We start from the raw sequence: 18397 nt of genomic DNA on the forward strand, positions 1-18397 counted from the left end.
TTTTTGGAAATGTTTTTTGTTGAGTTTTCATATTATATATCCAACAAATTACAAATTATTAGAAAAAAACACGCAAAAATTAACATGTATATTTACAGGCAAGCATCTTCATAATAACAACTGTGGCCACCCCCTTTAACCGACATACATATTTTACATTCCCCAATATGGCCGAGACACATGTTTAGAGGCATTTATTTACAATTTGGTTTTGGGCCTTAGCTTGCCATCAGACTGTCGCTTGCGGCTTTGTCCTTCCTTTTTTTTTTTGCAATAATTTTTATTCAAGTTTTCAACAACAAATTTTATCACAACAGAGAAAAACAGTAACCCCTCCCCTCCAATACAAAAACAATAAATTAACAAGAAAAAGAAATAAGCATAAAACCATGAGAACAAACCCCCATATCGAACCCGTAGCCCCCCCCCGGCTACCTTCCCCCGATTCCCGTCCATTTTCCCCTGATTCTTGGCCACCCGACTATTCTTCCTCTTGTTCGTTGGCCACAAACGGGTCCCGGAACAATTGCATGAATGGCTCCCACGTTCTGTGGAAGCCGTCGTCTGACCCTCAGATGGCGAATTTGATTTTCTCCATTTGGAGAGATTCCGAGAGGTCGGACAGCCAGTCTGCAGCTCTGGGTGGTGCTGCTGACCGCCAGCCAAACAGGATTCTACAGCGGGCGATCAGGGAGGCAAAGGCAAGGGAGTCCGCCCTCCTCCCCAGGAATAGATCTGGCTGGTCTGAAACCCCGAAGACCGCCACTATCGGGCATGGCTCCGCCCTCACCCCCACCACTTTGGACATAGCCTCGAAGAAGGCTGTCCAGTACTCCACAAGTCTGGGGCAAGACCAGAACATGTGGGCGCGGTTGGCCGGGCCTCTTTGGCACCGTTCACATCTGTCCTCCACCTCCGGGAAGAACCTACTCATACGGTTTCTTGTTAAGTGGGCTCTATGTACCACTTTTAGTTGTGTCAGGCTGAGCCTTGCGCACGTGGAGGTGGAGATGACCCTATGCAGTGCTTCGCTCCAGAGTCCCCACCCTATCTCAATCCCCAGGTCATCCTCCCATTTCTTTCTTGTTGCGTCCAGTACAATGTCGTCCCTTTCTACCAGTCGGTCATACATGTCGCTACAGTTCCCTTTCTCTAGGATGCTTGCGTCCAGTAGGTCTTCCAGTAGTGTCTGTCATGGCGGTTGTGGGTACGTTCTTGTCTCCTTTCGTAAGAAGGTTTTGAGCTGCAGATACCGTAGCTCGTTCCCCCTGGCTAGCCGAAATTTCTCTGTCAGTTCGTCCAGTGTTGCGATCCTGCCGTCCGTGTATAGGTTCCTGACTGTCAGTGTCCCTCCGTCCTGCCTCCACCTTTTGAAGATGGCGTCAGTCAGTGCTGGTGTGAACCTATGGTTGTTGCAGATGGGAGCCTTGTCTGACATTTTGGTCAGGCCAAATTGTTGCCACAGTTGGTTATTAACCGAATCATTAAACATTTCCACGAGGAGGCCCCAACTCCGTAGGGAACCTAGTTCCGCTGAGAATCTATCCGGGCCCGGGGCCTTCCCAGACTACATAAACTCAATACATCTCATCACTTCCTCCAGCCCAACTGGAGAACCCAGCCTCTGCACCTTTCTTCCTCCTCCACTACCAGTAAATCCAATCTGTCCAAAGACCGCTTCATGCCCAAATCCCCGCCTGGGGGATCACACCAATACAGTCCTCGGTAGAAAATCTGAAATACTCCATTCACCTTCCCGGGCTCAGTGACCACCTTGTCCCCAGAATCTCTTATCTGCCCAATCTCTCACCACTGCATGCCACCTCAACTGGTGCGCGGCAGCCTACTGGCCTTCTCCCCATGCTCATAAAATGCCCCAACTGCCTTCCCTGTAGACAAAAGCTCAAACTCCATCTGGAGCTTCTTCCTCTCTGTCGGCAACCCCTCCTCGGAGGCTGTCGGGTACCTCTGATCCACTGCTTCACCAAACTCTGCCTTTCCAATCGCTCCATCTTATCTGTGCGCCGTGATCAAAATGACCTCCTCCCTAATTACTGCCTTAATTTCTCCCACAGCACAGAAGCAGAAACCTCCTCACTTTTTTCAAGCCCCACGTAGGTTTGCATAGCCACCCCTATCTGCTCACATGCCCCCGTATTATCCAACAGCCCCACATCCAACCTCCACTACAGCTGCTAGGAACTCCCCATCCCTATGCATAAATTCACAAAATGTGGCGCATGGTCCGATACCACAATCGGCAAGTAGTCCATCCCAACCAACCACGCCAAAACAAAAAAGTTGATTCAGGAAAACACCTGATGCACATGTGAGAAGAATTGAAAATTCCTTTGCCCTCGGTTGCCCAAACTGTCACGGATCCACTCCCCCCATTTTCTCTATGAACCCCAACAATTCCCTTGCCATCGCCGACACCCTCAAGGACTTGGGACACGACCGATGCAATCTAGGATCAAGAACAGCATTAAAATCCCCCCCCCCCCCCCCCCAAACAAAATAATAAACGATGCGTATCTAAGTCCAGAACCTTCGCCAACATTCACTTCATGAAATCCATATAGTCCCAGTTGGGGGCGTAGACATTCACCAGCACAACGGATCCTCCCTCTAATCTCCCACTCACCTTAATAATCTTTATTAGTGTTGCAGGTCGGCTTACATTAACACTGCAGTGAAGTTACTGGGAAAATCCCCTGGTCGCCACACTAGGGTGCCTCTGTCGCCCACTATGCTATTCGCCAAGAACTTACTAATTAACACCGCACTCCCTCGTCTTCATATCCAATCCCGAATGAAACACTTGCCCACCCAACCTTTCCTCAACCTCGTATGATCTTTAACCCTCAGGTGCGTCTCTGCGTAAAAACCACATCTGCCATCATGATCATGGCTCATCGTCCAACTCAATAGCCCAATCCAGCTTTCTCCCCATAACCATTGATCGGCCCGTTCAGTCCCCAAACATTTCATCAGACCAATCTTGTCGGGGGGGGGGGGCTCCAAAACCCTCCACCCCAATCAGTCGTATCCAAGTTTCAATGGACCCCCCCCACCCCCCACCCCCCGACCCCTGTCTCGCTCACTACCGGGTCCCCTCGAGATGACCACTGCCATCCCCCCTCCAACCACCTCCTCCAAACAGAAACTTTTGACGCCAGCAACTCCCCCTCCCCACCCCCTCCCCCACCCCAAACGAAGAAAGCTCCATCCTCCAGGTCCAATAGTTCTACGCCAGTCAAAACCAAAAAATCGCCCCCCCTTCAACTTTGCTTCCATCAACTAGCAGAACTGCTACGAGTGACCCTCACTCCAGGCAAAAAACACAATTCTTTTATAACAAAGCCCCCTTAATCCCCCCCTGCCCAATCTTGACTCTGCGCCGCATCCAAGTTCCTCTGGCCCCCTTCCTGTCCCCACCACCAGATCCCACTAATTTTAATATCCCCAACGCGGGGAGGAAAAAAGGTAGAGTTCTTTTCAAATTTAATAGGTGATGCCAACAGAAGCAAACGTAACAACCGCATGCAAAACCCATGCCATCCCTCACCTCCCCTGAGTAAAATTCCTCTAGTCCATTTTGCAGGTGAACCCACCCAAAATCCAAAGTCTTCAAGTGTCCCCCAGTCCATGGTCCCTTAAAAAGCTACTCGTCTCCTCTGGCAAATCGGAGTAATACTCTTATTTTTCCCCCATATGTGATCCACAGACAGGCTGGTTCTGCCATCCCAAACTGCACCTTGTTTCTAAATAGGGCCGCTTTGGCCTTATTAAACATGGCTGTTCGCGTGGCCAGCTCCCCACCGAAATCCTGGTAAATACGAACTGTGTGGTCTGCCCAGGTGCATTCCCACGTCTCCTTCGCCCACCTCCGGATCCTCGCCTTGTTTAAGTACCGATGTAGCCTTATGTTTGCCTGTGGCAGCTCCCCCACTATCGGCTTCCTCCTCAACGACCGGTGTGCCCGGTGCACCTCAGGAGGGCAGTCGAAAGCCCTGCCCCACCACCTTCTCAAACATCTTGGCCACGTAGTATGTGGTCCTTGTTCCCTCAGTACCTTCTGGCAGCCCCATGATCCTCAGATTCTGCCTCCTTGAGCAGTTCTCTAGGTCTTCGACTTCTGCACCTTTTTCTGATTTACCGCCATGATCAGCATTTTTGCCTCCAACAAGGCAATCCGATCCTCGATCAGTCACAGTCTCCTCGACCTTCTGCATCATGCACTCTGCTCCTCCAGTTTCTACTCCACTCTCTCCAGGGCAGCCCAAATCGGCTCTGTCACCCTCGCCAGGTCCTCTCCGGCTGTCTGCCTCTGTTCTTTTAATTTCGGCTGCGAGGAATTCGAGCAACTGCTCCGTCATTGTGCAGGCAACAATGCCATAGGTCCCTCCGCCATCTTTCCCCCTGCTACGCCAAGCGTGTACTCCTGTTCCGAAAAGGGCCCCTTATTTGACACACTTCTCGTCTGGTACCCCTACGACATTCCCCACCGGAAGAGAATACCTTACTCTTTTGTTTTTGCTTTCTTAAAATAAATTTAGAGTAACCAATTCATTTTTTCCAATTAATGGCCAATTTAGTGTGGCCAATCCACCTACCCTGCACATCTTTGCGTTGTGGGGGTGAAACCCATGCAAACATGGGGAGAATGTGTAAACTCCACACGGACAGTGACCCAGAGCCGGGATCGAACCTGGGACCTCGGTGCCGTGAGGCAGCAGTGCTAAACCACTGCGCCACCTAAGAATACCTTACTCTTTAATAGTCCCACATTTTCCACCTGATACAGTCCTGCATAACGAGCAGAAAGGGCCAAAAAATCCAACCTCAAGACAGGTGGCAGGCACCTTGTGTGTGACCACTCACTCCATGACTGCCACCTGAAGTCTCCTTTGCTAGTCAAAAACGACCACCTAAATATTCTAATCCCATTTTCTAGCACTTGGCCCATAGCCTTGTATACCCTGGTATCGCAAGTGCACATCTAAATGCTTCTTAAATGTTATGAGGGTCTCTGCCTCCATCAACCTTTCAGGCAGAATTCCAAACTCCCACCACCTCTGGGTGAAAACGTATTTCCTCACATCCCCTCCTGCCCCTTACATAGGAACATAGGAATTAGGAGCAGAAGTAGGCAATTCAGACCGACGGAGCCTGCTCCGTCATTCAATCAGATCATGGCTGATCTCTTCCTGGTCTCAAAGCCACCTCCCTATCTGTTCCCCACTGCCCTTTAATCCATTTTTAAATCAGAAATGTATCTATTGCCCTCTTGAAACTATTTAATGATTCGGACTCCACCGCACCATGGGGCAGCGAGTTCCACAAATTCGCCACCCTCTGCGAGACGTAGTGCCTCCTCATCTCGGTATTAAATCTACTGCCTCTCAACCCATATCTGTGACCTCTTGTTCTATATTTCCCCACAAGGGGGGAACATTTGGTCTACATTTACTTCATATTTTTTGTTTATTTTAATTTTTTAAATTTGGAGTACCAAATTCATTTTTTCCAATTAAGGGGCAATTTAGCGTGGCCAAGCCACCTACCCTGCACATCTTTGGGTTGTGGGGGCAAACGCGGGGAGAATGTGCAAACTCCACACGGACAGTGACCCAGAGCAGTGATCGAACCTGGGAGCCGTGAGGCATCAGGGCTAACCCACTACGCCACCATGCTGCCCATACATTTACTTTATCAATTATTTTATATACCTCTATCAGATCCCCTCTCATCCTTCTAAACTCCAGCGAGTATAAGCTCAAACTGTTTAATCTCTCCTCATACCTTTTCTGAACTGCTTCCAAAGCCACAACATCCTTCCTCAAATAAGTAGACCAAAGCTGGACACAATATTCCAGATGTGGTCTCACCAACACCTTATACAATTGCAACAACACATTTGCCTATTTTTTTCGGCCAAAATGGATAACCTCCCACTTATCCACATTAAACTCCATCTGCCAAATTTTGGCCCAATCTCCTAGCCTTTCTATATCCGTCTGTAAAATCTGTATCTCCTCTTCACTGCCTGCTTTCCCACCTATTTTAGTATCATCTGCAAATGTTGCTATGTTACAACTGTCCCTGCTTGCAGAGCATTTATATAGATTGCATACAGTTGAGGTCCAAGGACTGAACCCTGCGGCACCCCACTAGTTACGGTTCGCCAACCCGATCCTCTGCTTTCTGTGAGTCAGCCAATCCTCAATTCAATCTCGTATTCTACCCCCAGCCCCCTGCGATCTCACTTTCTGGATCAATCTTTTATGCGACACCTTGTCAAACGTCTCTGCTCCAAAGAAAACAACCCCAGTCTATCCAATTTCTCTTCATGGTTGTTTAGATGGGTTACAAATTTGATGCTAGTCAATGTCTTCATAAATTTGTGGCTGAAGTCCTGTACTAGATTCCTGGCTTACCTTCTGCAGTTCAACCATGTTATTTGCAAGGTCCATGTCTGTGCTAAGGTTCACTAATTTTCTCTTTCCAGTCATTCTTACAACTGCAGTCAGTTCTGATTAGCATGAATTGTAACCTGTCAGTATGGCGTGGGGTTAAGTAACTGAGGTAATCATACCGTAATGTGATGAAAAATCCTGATTGAATAGCGGAGTCTGCCCAAAATAGCTGGAGCATTTAACGTGGGATAAGTGCACCTTTGTAATTGACATCTGAGAATGACAAATGGGTAGAAATAATTTGCTAATACAGATTGTTGCTTGTAGTAACCACAGATGGTATTAAGTTGTTACTGCATGTAACAATTACTTAACAGTATTTCATCACAAATAAAAGATCAGCCTTTAATTGTAATTTTCGACTCATAGATCATAGAATTTACAGTGCAGAAGGAGGCCATTCAGCCCATCGAGTCTGCACCGGCTCCTGGAAAGAGCACCCTACCCAAGGTTAACACCTCCACCCCATCCCCATAACCCAGTAACCCCACCCAACACTAAGGGCAATTTTGGACACTAAGGGCAATTTATCATGGCCAATCCACCTAACCTGCACATCTTTGGACTGTGGGAGGAAACCGGAACACCCGGAGGAAACCCATGCACACATGGGGAGGATGTGCAGACTCCACACAGACAGTGACCCAAGCCGGAATCGAACCTGGGACCCTGGAGCTGTGAAGCGATTGTGCTATCCACAATGCTACCGTGCTGCCCTCTTGAGTGACGTAATCATGGTTGTTTTTTAAATGACTCATAATTTTAGCAGTCGGCTTTGTTTCATGTCAAATGGTATCTGGTGTGTATCTGATATGTTCATTGTGCTGATGACCTTTTATTTATTATCATATTCTGTTTCTGTCAGATACTTTCCTTCCTGTAACTTTGAGAATCACACAGATGCATTATTATACCAGACTACATTGGCAGAGAGATCAGAGAAAACACCTTCACAAGGCCATGCTTCTGCTCAGTGCTACAAAGCACAGTACAAACCTGAACCAAAGTTTACCATTGTACTGTCAAAGGTGAGATTTGGAAACAAAAAAAAACACATCCTCTACCTTGCTTGTCACTAACGCTATAATCTATTATAAAGAAAACTATTATAAAGAATTCTTTGAGCAGCTAACAAGGAAGTTAGACAAAGAAGAACCAGTGGACGGGATCTATTTAGATTTCCAGAAGGCCTCTGACAAGGTGGCGTATAGGAGGCTGTTAAATACGTTAAGAGCCCATGGTGTCCAGGATAAGATACTGACTTGGATAGAGGATTGGCTGACTGGCAGAAGGCAGAGAGTGGGGATAAAGGGGTCTTTTTCAGGATGGCAGCCGGTGACTCGTGGTGTGCCTCAGAGGTCGGTGTTGGGACCACAACTTTTCACAATATACATTAATGATCTGGAAGAAGGAACTGAGGGCACTGTTGCTAAGTTTGCAGATGATACAAAGATTTGCAGAGGTGCAGGTAGTATTGAGGAGCAGGGGGGGGGGTGCAGAAGGACTTGGACAGGCTAGGAGAGTGGGCAAAAAAGTGGCAGATGAAATACAATGTGGAAAAGTGTGAGGTTATGCACTTTGGTATGATGAATAGAGACATGGACTATATTCTAAATGGGGAAATGCTTAGGAAATATGAAGCACAAAGGGACTTAAGAGTCCTAGTTCAAGATTCTCTTAAGGTTAACGTGCAGGTTCAGTCGCCAGTTAGGAAGGCAAATTCAATGTTAGCATTCATGTCGAGAGGGCTAGAATACAAGAGCAGGGATGTACTTCTGAGGCTGTATAAGACTCTGGTCAGACCCCATTTGGAGTATTGTGAGCAGTTTTGGGCCCCATATCTAAGGGAGGATGTGCTAGCCTTGGAAAGGGTCCAGAGGAGGTTCACAAGAATGATCCCTGCAATGAAGAGCTTGTCATATGAGGAGCAGTTGAAGACTGGATCTGTATTCAATGGAGTTTGGAAGGATGAGGGGGATCTTATTGAAACTTGCAGGATACTGAGAGGCCTGGATAGAGTGGACGTAGAGAGGATGTTTCCACTAGTAGGAAAAACTAGAACCCGAGGGAACAGCCTCAGACTGAACAGAAAACTGAGATGTGGAGGAATTTCTTCAGCCAGAGGGTGGTGAATCTGTGGAACTCTATGCCGCAGAAGGCTGTGAAGGCCAAATTATGGAGTGTTTTTAAGACAGAGATAGATAGTTTCTTTATTAATAGGGGTATCAGGTGTTATGGGGATAAGGCAGGAGAATGGGGATGAGAAACATATCAGCAGGCATGGTGGCGCAGTGGTTAGCACTGCTGTCTCACGCCGCTGAGGACCCGGGTTCGATCCCGGCCCCAGGTCACTGTTGGTGTGGAGCTTGCACGTTCTCCCCGTGTGCGTGGGTCTCACACCCACAACTCAAAAAGATGTGTACAGTAGGTGGATTGTCCACGCTAAATTGCCCTTAATTGGGGGGAAATGATTGCCATGATTGAATGGTGGAACAGACTTGATGGACCGAAAGGCCTCATTCTGCTCTTGTGCCTTATGGTGTTATCTCTGTTATTCGTATTCAATCAACTCTATGCAAATCATTTTTTTCCAAATGCGCCATCCATCAAATTGTTTGATCCGTGTTGTGGCAAGAGAGCAGAGTACAGAGTAGCAGTTGGGTGCATGGTAACAGAGTGGCTGGTAGGGAAATCTGAAATTATAAGTCCACCTTGGACCTTCCTCTATGTTTCCTAACATGTATGAAGAAAGGTATCTGCACAAATCCATGAATCTGGTGAGAAAATGGTGCCGGACTTGAGAGGAAACTAATGGAGGAAAGTAAATTACAGTAAGTGGGAAAGCAATAAACCTTTTTACAAAAGTATCAAGTATAAAAGATCCTGTAAATGAATAATGTCACTTAGCCAATGTATGCATACTATACTTATCTCTGTCTTTGCAGATATTTATTGTACATTGTCTACAGAACCATAGCCGACAGTTCCGTATACAATTATTGTATTTTTTCAGAGTATCACAGAAAGATGGGTACTATTCTAAAACAAAAACAGAAAATTCTGGACAATCTCAGAAGGGCTGACAGCGTCTGTAGAGAGAAAAGGGAGCTGAAGCTTCGAGTTTCGATGACTCCTTGTTGAAGCTAGAGAGAACTGGAAATAGGGTCAGATTTATACTGTAGTGGGGTTGGGAGGGTGGGGGGGGGGGGGCAGTGGGGCTGGGTAGGGGCCCAGTGATAGGTGGAGATTGACAATGATGTTGAGGACAGAAGACAAAAGGAATGTAAATGGGGGTGATTAAGGCTAAGAAGGGTGCTGAAAGTGGCACATAAATAAATTAAAATGTTTGAATGGCAGAACAAAGTTGTGCATCATGTCAAAGGGCAACTAGGAACAGTTGGCCCAAGTGGAATGGGGGAGGGGGAACTGTGGTGAATGTGATTCACACCGGAGTATAATCTGTATATAGATGTGTCTGTATTGTAAGTGCAGTTGCACTACCTGTCCTCCAGGAGGAGTAGCTCTGGGAATGCTCGAGTTGTACGGGGCTTCTCCCTTGGCTCTGCCCAGGACTCCTCCCCCGGAAGCTGCTGTATAAAAGATCAGTTCCACATGGTCAGCCGGCCAGTTCACCGAAAGTTCAATGGCTAATAGGCTGGCTCTGTTGTGAGTATATTAAAACCGCTATTCTAATCCTACAAGCACGTGTCCGTAGAATTGTTGGTTCCAACAGGAACAATGGTGAGGGAAAAACAGATCAATGGAAGAAATTAAACTAAATTGAAAGAAATAAAAATGGGGTGAAGGTGGAGGAGAGAGTTCACGGTCTGAAATTGTTGAACACCAGGTTAAATCCGGAAGGCTATAATTTGCTGGGCTGGTTTAGCTCACTCGGCTAAATCGCTGGCTTTTACAGCAGACCAAGCAGGCCAGCAGCACAGTTCGATTCCCGTACCAGCCTCCCCGGACAGGCGCCGGAATGTGGCGACTAGGGGCTTTTCACAGTAACTTAATTTGAAGCCTACTTGTGACAATAAGTGATTTTCATTTCATTTCATTTGCCTAATCGGAAGATGAAGTGCCGTTTCTCCAATTTGCGTTGGGCTTCACTGGAACATTGCAGTAGGGCAAGGACGGACATGTGGACATGAGAGCAGGACGGTGAGTTGCAATGGCAAGCGACAGGAAGGTCTGAGTCCTGCTTGTGCAAAGCAGTCACCCAGTCTGCTTTAGTCTCCCCAATGTAGAGTAGATCGCAGTGGGAGCAGCAAATGCAATAGACCGGATTGAAGGAGGTGCACGTGAAGCGCTGCCTCACTTGAAAAGAGTGTTTTGGGCCTGAGATGGTGAGCAGGGAGAAGGTAAAGGGGCAGGTGTTACACCTGCGATTGCATGGGAAGGTACTGTGGGAAGTGGGTGAGGGGCATAGACAGAATGGATAGTCAGAGACTTTTTCCCAGGGTAGAGGGGTCAATTATTAGGGGGCATAGGTTTAAGGTGCGAGGGGCAAGGTTTAGAGGAGATGTATGAGGTAAGTTTTTTACACAGAGGGTAGTGGGTGCCTGGAACTCGCTGCCGGAGGGGGTGATGGAAGCAGAGACGATAGTGACATTTAAGGGGCATCTTGACAAATACATGACTAGGATGGCAATAGAGGGATACGGACCCCGGAAGTGTAGAAGATTTTAGTTTAGATGGGCAGCGTGGTTGGCACAGGCCTGGAGGGCTGAAGGGCCTGTTCCTGTGCTGTGCCTTTCTTTGCTCTTTGTTGGGGATGATGGAGGAGTGGACCAGGTTACCCCAGATGAAACGGTCCCTACAAAATGCTGATGGGAGTGAGGGGAAGATGTTTTGTTGGTGGAATCATGCTGGAGCTGGTGAAATTGGTATAGAAATTCATCCCCTAAACTCTTAAACCCAGGGGCATTGAAGCCAGGGACATTGAAGCAAATTGTATCACCCCAATGTTGTTACCTGAGGCTAGGAATTTAATCTGTAACCTTCTAGTCAGTATAGCTGAGTGCTAAATTTTATTCAAAAAGGATCAGAGACTAATTAATTCATATTGCCATTTGTTTTTCAAATTTTTTTTCCTTTGTAGGAGGACCGTATACTTTGCAGTCAGCACTTACTGAAGGCCAGTTACATTTTGTTTCTGCTGGCTCTTGTTATCTTCTGTTTATCTGTAGCATGTGGTCTGAGAAAGAGACTAAGACACAAGGCAATGAACCCACACAAGGTAACGAGGCTCATTTGAGAAAAGCCAACCCTTCTGTAAGTAAACTAGATGTTAATAGTTTCTAGATTTATTTCTTGTGGAAGACATTCATCTTCAATGCTGTGAATTTAGTTGGAAAGCAACCGAGGATTTTTTTTTTAGTGTGGGCATTGTGCTGCAGGTACCAGGTCTCAACTGGTAAACTCAGGATCGAGGCTGTGCCAGATTTCAGGATGCATGATTTGGGCCATGGTCTGTTCAGGTCAAGCTGGGTTGGGTGGGGTCAAAGGTCACTTGGAATGCAGAGATCGGCACACAAAGCTGTGTGTAGTGCCGGACAAAACTAGTCCGGCACTACACACCGCCAATACAGTGCCTACACAGTGTATTTTTATTTCACTCCATTAAAATTGGTTCATGGCACGTTATAAGAATATCTGGTTTTGAACTGCCAGATTTGAGTCAATGTACCTGTATCACAATTTTTTTTTCATGGAAGCTTTGCTGGCCATGTCAACATTTATTGCCTGTCGCTAATTGCCCTTGTGGTAGTGGTGAGCCACCACCTTGAACCACAGCAGTCCACGTGTTGTAGATACATCCACAGTGCTGTTAGATTGGGAGTGCGAGGAATTTTAGCTAGCGACAGTAAAGGAATGGCATTATAGTTCCAAGTCAGGATGGTGTGACTTGGAGGAGATTCGGCAGGTGGTGGTGTTCGCACGCATTTGCTGCCCTTGTCCTTCTCCGTGATAGCAGGGTTTGGAAAGTGCTGATGAAGGAGCCTTGGTGAGTTGCTGCAGTGCATCTTGTAGATGGTACACACTGCTACCACTGCACATCGGTCATATATAGTGGATAGGGTGCCTATTAAATGGGATGCTTTATCCTGGATGGTGTTGAGCTTCTTGAGTGTTATTGGAGCTGTACTCATCCAGGCAACTGGAGTGTATACTATCACACTCTTCACTTGTGCCTTGTAGATGATGAACAGGCTTTGGGGAGTCAGGAGGTGAGTTACTCTCTGCAGAATTCCCACCCTCTGACCTGCTCTGGTATCCCAGGATGTTGATAATGGGGCATTCAGTAAGGATGATGTCATTGAGAAAGGTTAGATTCTCTCTTGTTGAGGATGGTCATTGCCTGGCAATTATATTGATGAATTTCACTTGAAATCAATTAAGCGAAGCCTGGATATTGTCCGGGTCCTGCTGCATTTGGACACAGACTGCTTCAGTATCCGTATAATTGTGAATGATGCCGAACATATGCAATCATCAGTGAACATCCCTACTTAGTGAAAACCCCTTGCTTCTTAGGTTCTTAGCGGGTTATGGTTTGGAAGACCCTCTGTCCCAACCCATGTCTTCAGGCACCTCTGCCACCATCCTGGACCTGTTTCCGGAGTTATTTTCGGGGCCTTCCGGTGACCAGGCAGCAGGGGCGGAGCAGGCATCTGCACCACTTCCTCCCACTGGCCCGGGATCCCGGGAGGAGCCTGAGGAAATCCTGCCTGTCGATGATCCCGGTGGCAGGCCTGTGTCGCCTCAGTGTGGTGGAGGATTCGGGCCCGGAAGGTGACTCTCTGAAGGCTGTCAGCCGCCCAGTGTCGGGAGCACAGGGTGCACAAGACACTCTGTAGCGGGGTGCGAGTCTCACTTGTACCTGACACTGTGTCGTCCCTCAACCCCTCTGGGGAACTCCCAGAATCTGGCACATCATAATTGAAGGTTCTTTTGTTTTTCTGCCTCTGTAGATAGTTCAGGCAGTGCACTATTGCGCGCCCCCCCCCCCCCCCATCCCCAACACTCCGACTCCCTCCCTCCCCACCACTCTCCTTTCCCCTCCCCCCCCCCCCCCCCCCCCCCCCCCCCCCCCCCCCCCCCCCTTTCCTTTCTGTTGGTACAGAGGCAAGGGTATCTGGTCTCTCCAGTGCAAAGTTTAGTGCTTGTACCATTTGTTTTTTGTAGTAACGTGTTGTGAACTGTTTTAATAATCTAGAGTATCCACCCCCCCTCCCGTACATTAGTACTAAGGGGAGGATACCCTATTTCTCCAACACAAAATGAGTGTTTGTACCGTTTGGCCGTGTATATATTTGTTACTGTTTTAATAAAACGATATGGAAGAAAGATCATTGATCAAGCAGCTGCAGGTGGTTGGCCCTTAAATATCTGCAGTGATGTCCAGGGACTGATGTGATTGACCTCCAACAACCACAAACATTTTCCTTTGAGCAAGGTTATGATTCCCACCCAATTCCCTTTACTTCAGTATTACTCAGGCTCCTTGATGCCACACTTGGTCAAATGCTGCCACACTTGGTCAAATGCTGCCTTATATCAAGAGCAGTCACTCTCACACCACAATTTCAGCTCTTTTGTCCATGTTTTTTGACCAAAGCTGAAAAGAAATCAGGAGCTGAATGGCCCTGGTGAAACCCAAATTGAGCGTCAGTGGGCAGATTTGCTGCACGTCGGTTGATAGCACTGTCGACGGCACCATTTATCGTTTTGCTGATAATTGAGAATAGACTGATTTATGGGTTCGATTTGTGCTGCTTTTTATGGACAGGACATACCTGGGCAATTTTGCACTTAGCAGGAAGATGTCAGTGTTGTAGCTGTACTGGAATAGCTTGGCTCGGTGTACAGCTAGCTCTGGAGCACAAGTCTTCAAAGCTATTGCCAGCACATTGTCGGGACCAATAGCCGTTGTAATATCCATGTATCTACAGCCGTTTCTTGATATCGTGTGGAGTGAATTGAATTGTCTGAAGACTGCCATCTGTGATGCCGGGGACTTCAGGAGGAAGCCAAGATAGATCATCTGCCAGGCACATCTGGCCGAAGATGGTTGCAAATGCTTCAGCCTTGTCTCTTACTTTGTGCTGGGCTTCCCCTGGGTCAATGTGGGAAGATGCCAGGAGCAAATAAGGTCATAGAGGCAGCAACGGAGCAGGCCACTATAGAAAGCTGCTTAAACTAGTTTCAGTGTTTGGATGTGTTGAATGTTGTTTCTTGCCTGTATAGCTAATACAGTCTAATTCTGTGATGTTTGAGCTAGTGACTAAAAATGATTCTCCAATGAATGTGCAAGCTTCAATTCGAAGTGTAAGATTTGGGCCTGATTTTATAAAAACAAATTATTTCACCGTTTGTTGGACTCATTCTTTCTGACCAGAAAAGTTATATTGTGAATGTTTTTTTGACTTTCAAATATCTTCATAAACACATACTAATTTGTACAGTCAGCATGAAGCTGCAGAAGATAGTGCAATGTACATACAGCAGTAGTGTTTGTGCTCATGTGGCTGCAGCATATTGCTGACACGCATACAACATAGGGTTCCATCTCATTTCACTGCCTCTGCTGTGTTAGCTAAGCTCAGCTGTAGTGGGAGCAAGGATTCTGCAGTTGCCCTCCATATCCTTTATAGCAAGGATTCTTGCTGCTGATTCCTATCTGTTATCCTTGCTGAATGTGTGCATTGGTAGATGGGTGTGGATAAGGCTGCCTTCATCTCTTATCAACACTCTCTGTGCAGACTTTCACATGAAGAATGGGTGAGATGCCAAAAAACAACTAAACTGGTTGAACTGCACACCAGAATGAGTTGGCATCTTTAAACGAGGGTGGAAATATGTATGTTGTTCATGAGTATTTACTGTGGGTATTTTTTCTGTTCTAGGTCCACCTTCGAGAACTGTGATACTACAGTTAAGAATAGGAATACATGGATTGTAATTAAAAGATGAGAACATCGCTAACTTAATATGCTTGCAAGTTTCCTAAAAAGGAAATTAACATAAAGATCGCATTTAATTTATGCTCTTCTCCTTACAAACTGTTATTTTTGAAACCAATGGAGTTTGCCTTTCACACGTTTTTTGCTGTTGCGTTATGATTGTATTTTGGTTGTAATGATTACTGGAACATATGAATTAAATACAATCTACCACCTCTCTCCTCTCCCTTCACACCCCAAAAGTGTCTTAAAATTTAAGAGGTTCTGTTTAAACTTGAATGTAATAACTTATTTACAGTATTCTTTGAAAACTGAGGCCCTGCTATTTACTGTTCACAATTTTATTAAAAATTTGTTATCATTTGAGTGACTGTTACTTTGTTAATTTTCGCCTGCGTGTTTGAAGTTTGAATGTGGGTGAACTAAGGTAATTGGAGAACACAACTGTTCAGTATCCTGGTGGGTGTGTGTTTTGAATACTGTGGAAAGTTCCAGATGGTTATTTTCTGCAGTTCATGCATGTCATGGTGGGTGGACGGTTGAAGTTTTGTTGTGGCATCTCTTGGTGGCCTATCAAAACTGCCATGGGCATCACCTAAGAACATGGTCTGGAATTGGGCAGCTGTGAAGGGGTTAAAGAGAGGATAATGTCCTCCTAGGTAAATGTACTGTACTCAAATGTGACTTATTAATATTGAGAAGGATTTCTAAAATGTGCGAATACCCATTGATCTGCCTGTTGAACAGCTGCTGTATAGATACCAGAATTATTTTTACAGTACGGGTCAACAAACTTCAGGGTATTCCTGCATTTACGCAATCAGTTCCAAGACATATTGGTTATTTGAAGTTGGACCTATAAGTGTGTGATCGAGTACAGTGAAACCCCTTGCTCTTGTAATAAATTTATGATGGTGGCACCATATTTATTGGCTTCAATTACAGGTCATGGTGTCAGTATTTATGTGAAGCATGAAAATAAATTTGAGACAGGCAGAAGATCTAATTGCAGGTAGGAAATTACACCTGACCACAATTTTTCTTTCACAATTTTTCTTGTCTTCTACTTAATGCTTTATTTACCTCATATGCTACAAGCCACAATTATTATTCATGGTGTAAGTGCAAGGACTCTGAAGTAATTGAGTATAGTATTGAAACCAGATCAGAAATCAAGCCCAATATCTCTACTGGTTGTTCTTCAAGTTAACAGTCAACTAACATAAATCTTATTGATGGAAGAGGCTGATAATAGCAATGATTTATTGAGATCCTGACAATGAAAGTGAGAGAACCTCTGACATTTGAGAGCTCTGAAAGTTTAGAAGTTGCAGCTTTAACCTTGAGAGTGCTTCTGATGGTTGTCAAAAGCACTTCAATATTTAATCAAAAAAACGTTAATCATTAGAATAATATCCTTATTTGCCTCTGAAATTAGTATTTTCAATTATCAGAAAATGTTTGACCTTCAAAACGGACAGTGAAGGGAAAACCGACAAGCACAACATTTTAACAAAACAGTTAGAGGAAGAATGGATGTTACAACAAATAGAATAAATTTTACATTTAAAAATTTATTTTTGTTGTAAAGGGTGAAAAATATCTACTTCCAAGATCTGTGTCTATTTATTGTAACTTGGTTTTATTTCAATATCACTGCTAAAAACAAAAAGAGCTGACGTGAGGCAAGGTTTGGACTCTAGGGGGTTTTCATCACTCATCGGGCTTAAAAGAATGTCTGAATTGGCAAGCAGCTCAACTATGGCTCACACCCAGTCTCAGGCTCTTAACTCCTTATGCATACCCTGAAGACAGAATGTAATCTAACAGTCCAATAGACTTGTTTTTTTTAAAAACAGGAAACCAGTACAAGTTGCATATGGGAAGTGGTGCTTAATTTGTTTTCCAATAAACAACAATTCATTTGTTTTGTTTTTTTAATTTAGAGTACCCAATTCATTTTTTCCAATTAAGGGGCAATTTAGCATGGCCAATTCACCAACCCTGCACATCTTTTGGGTTGGGGGACGAAACCCATGCAAACATGGGGAGAATGTGCAAGCTCCACACGGACAGTGACCCAGAGCCGGGATCAAACCTGGGACCTCAGCGCCATGAGGCTGCAGTACTAACCACTGTGCCACCGTGCCCCCCCCCCCCCCCAACTCATTTGTTTTTTTTTAAAGAAGACTCTCCTTTCTTCTTTCATGGTTCCACTGAAACATGCAAAGTCTTTCAGCTCGTAGGATGTCTTGATGTTGCATTTAAACAAATCACAAGACTTTTGTGCAAAAGTGGTTTAGGTTGAGTTTACCTTCAACTTTCCCTTTGATTACAGAACATGCCTAATATTCATGACTAATTTACATGCTGAAGGTAACTACCAAAATAATAAAAGTCACAGTCTGCAGACTTGATCCACAGTCTAAGCATCTTTGCCAAAATAGTGGTTAAGGTGCTACAATTGGCCTTGAACCACCTGTGTTAGGAAATGCTAGCCAGGGGTTGGCTGTGATTGAATTTGGCTCATGGCTCCAGGGCAAAATGTCCTGCTATGTTCCCTATCTAGACTTACTCATGAAGAATGGTCACTTGGACCAGGTACTGAAGGAGGTTGGTGGAATTGTACACCAACAAAGAGTCAATGTTTTCATGAGAAAATTGGAAGGAAAAATTAGTTGCAACGTTGCAATAGAACTAAGATTACAATAGATTGCAATATTTAAATTGGCCTTTGAAGCTTTGAAAAATCCTTCCAATGATCAGGGTTGACTTGTATGTGAAGTATAAAATACGAATTAATAATAATAATCTTTATTAGTGTCACAAGTAGGCTTACATTAACACTGCAATGACGTTACAGTGAAAATCCCCTTGTTGCCACACTCCGGTGCTTGTTCAGGTACTCTGAGGGAGAATTCGGAATGTCCAATTCACCTTACATGCACGTCT

The 18397-nt window shown here is 45.5% G+C and overlaps 1 protein-coding gene across 5 annotated transcripts in view; it reads left to right on the top strand.

Moving 5' to 3' along the window:
* LOC119979316 (transmembrane protein 248-like) overlaps window positions 1-15811 on the top strand; it is a 62506-nt gene extending 46695 nt beyond the window's left edge. For 4 of the 5 annotated variants that reach the window (XM_038821435.1, XM_038821602.1, XM_038821513.1 and 1 more), the window contains exons 6-8: window positions 7345-7507; window positions 11581-11718; window positions 15389-15811. In XM_038821435.1, the coding sequence (XP_038677363.1) occupies window positions 7345-7507; window positions 11581-11718; window positions 15389-15409 (322 nt within the window). In that variant the 3' untranslated portion in view covers window positions 15410-15811. Of the gene's footprint in view, window positions 1-7344; window positions 7508-11580; window positions 11754-15388 lie in introns of all 5 variants that reach the window. The other variant, XM_038821768.1, reaches the window with a different exon arrangement.
* The last annotated feature ends 2586 nt before the right edge of the window (window positions 15812-18397 follow it).

Source organism: Scyliorhinus canicula, chromosome 1 (genome assembly GCF_902713615.1).
Source record: "Scyliorhinus canicula chromosome 1, sScyCan1.1, whole genome shotgun sequence".
In the NCBI taxonomy this organism is placed as follows: Eukaryota; Metazoa; Chordata; class Chondrichthyes; order Carcharhiniformes; family Scyliorhinidae; genus Scyliorhinus; species Scyliorhinus canicula.